Below are 964 nucleotides of genomic sequence, written 5' to 3'. Positions count from 1 at the left end.
GTGCTGCTGAAGGGGCGGTGGCTGAGCAGCAGCAACAGCAGCAGCAGCAGTCAAAGGCGCTGCGAAAAGAACGTCAGACCGAGCCACCTGCTGATGCAGCAGCAGCAGCAACAGCAGCAGATCAGGAGCCGCTGCAGCAAGGCTCAGCAGCGGCAAGGAAACCTTCGACGTCTGCAAATAGAGCGTTGACCCCAGGAGATGCAGCAGCAGCAGCGCCTGCTGCTGCTGCTGCACCAGGCAGCAGACGTGCGTCTCGCCTTAGCAGCCCTCGCCGGGGCCGGAGTCCCAGAGGCAGCATCGGAGCACATCAACAGCCGCAGCATCAGCCGCAGCAGCAGCAGCCGAGTCGAGCAGCGCTGAAGCCAGAGTCCAGCGGCACAGGTGATGCGCAGCAACAGCAGTTGCCGGCGCAGCAGCAGCACAAGAGGGAAGCAAGCCGGAGTCCTTCCGCCGCTGCAGCAGCAGCAGATAAGCAAAACACCGAAGTAGATGCAGCAGCAGCAGAAGACACGCCGCCCTCGACTGCTACAGCAGTCCCTTCGCATGCTTCAGAGGAACCAGGGGGATTCTCGCCGGTGCGCGCAGCCGAGCCAGCGGCAGCAGCAGCAGCTGCTGCTGCTGCTGCTGCTGCTGCAGCAACTCTGCAGCAGAAGCCTTTGGGACGCAGTATAGACGCGCTTAGCCCTGAAAGCACAGGACCTGCTGCAGCTGCAACAGCAGCAGCAGACACGCCGGTTGTCCGTCGTGCAGTGTCTCCCGGAGCTGGAGGCGCGGCGCTGGGTGCAGGACCCGCAGCAGCAAAGGCACCCGCTACACCAGCAGCAGCAGTAGCAGCGCCTGGCCAGTACTCTATAAGCGAGCTCGTCGGCCTCTTCAAAGCACTAAGGCCTCATATCGAGCCCCCGGATTGGCGCTTTTGCTGCGGTGACACAGAGGAGATGCGGCGACAGAGCGGCAGGGTTGG

The 964-nt window shown here is 63.4% G+C and overlaps 1 protein-coding gene across 1 annotated transcript in view; it reads left to right on the top strand.

The window, feature by feature from the left end:
• ETH_00037850 (uncharacterized protein) overlaps positions 1–844 on the top strand; it is a gene marked incomplete at both ends in the record, with an annotated part of 2,135 nt that extends 1,291 nt beyond the window's left edge. The window contains one exon of the mRNA XM_013373976.1: positions 13–844. Coding sequence (XP_013229430.1) covers positions 13–844 — 832 coding nt within the window. The remainder of the gene's footprint in view (positions 1–12) is intronic.
• Between the last annotated feature and the right edge of the window lie 120 nt (positions 845–964).

This window comes from Eimeria tenella, genomic scaffold (assembly GCF_000499545.2).
Source record: "Eimeria tenella Houghton genomic scaffold, Eth_scaff1862, whole genome shotgun sequence".
Lineage (NCBI taxonomy): Eukaryota > Apicomplexa > Conoidasida > Eucoccidiorida > Eimeriidae > Eimeria > Eimeria tenella.
Note: the sequence above shows the minus strand (reverse complement) of the source record. Positions and strands in the feature narration are given on the sequence as shown.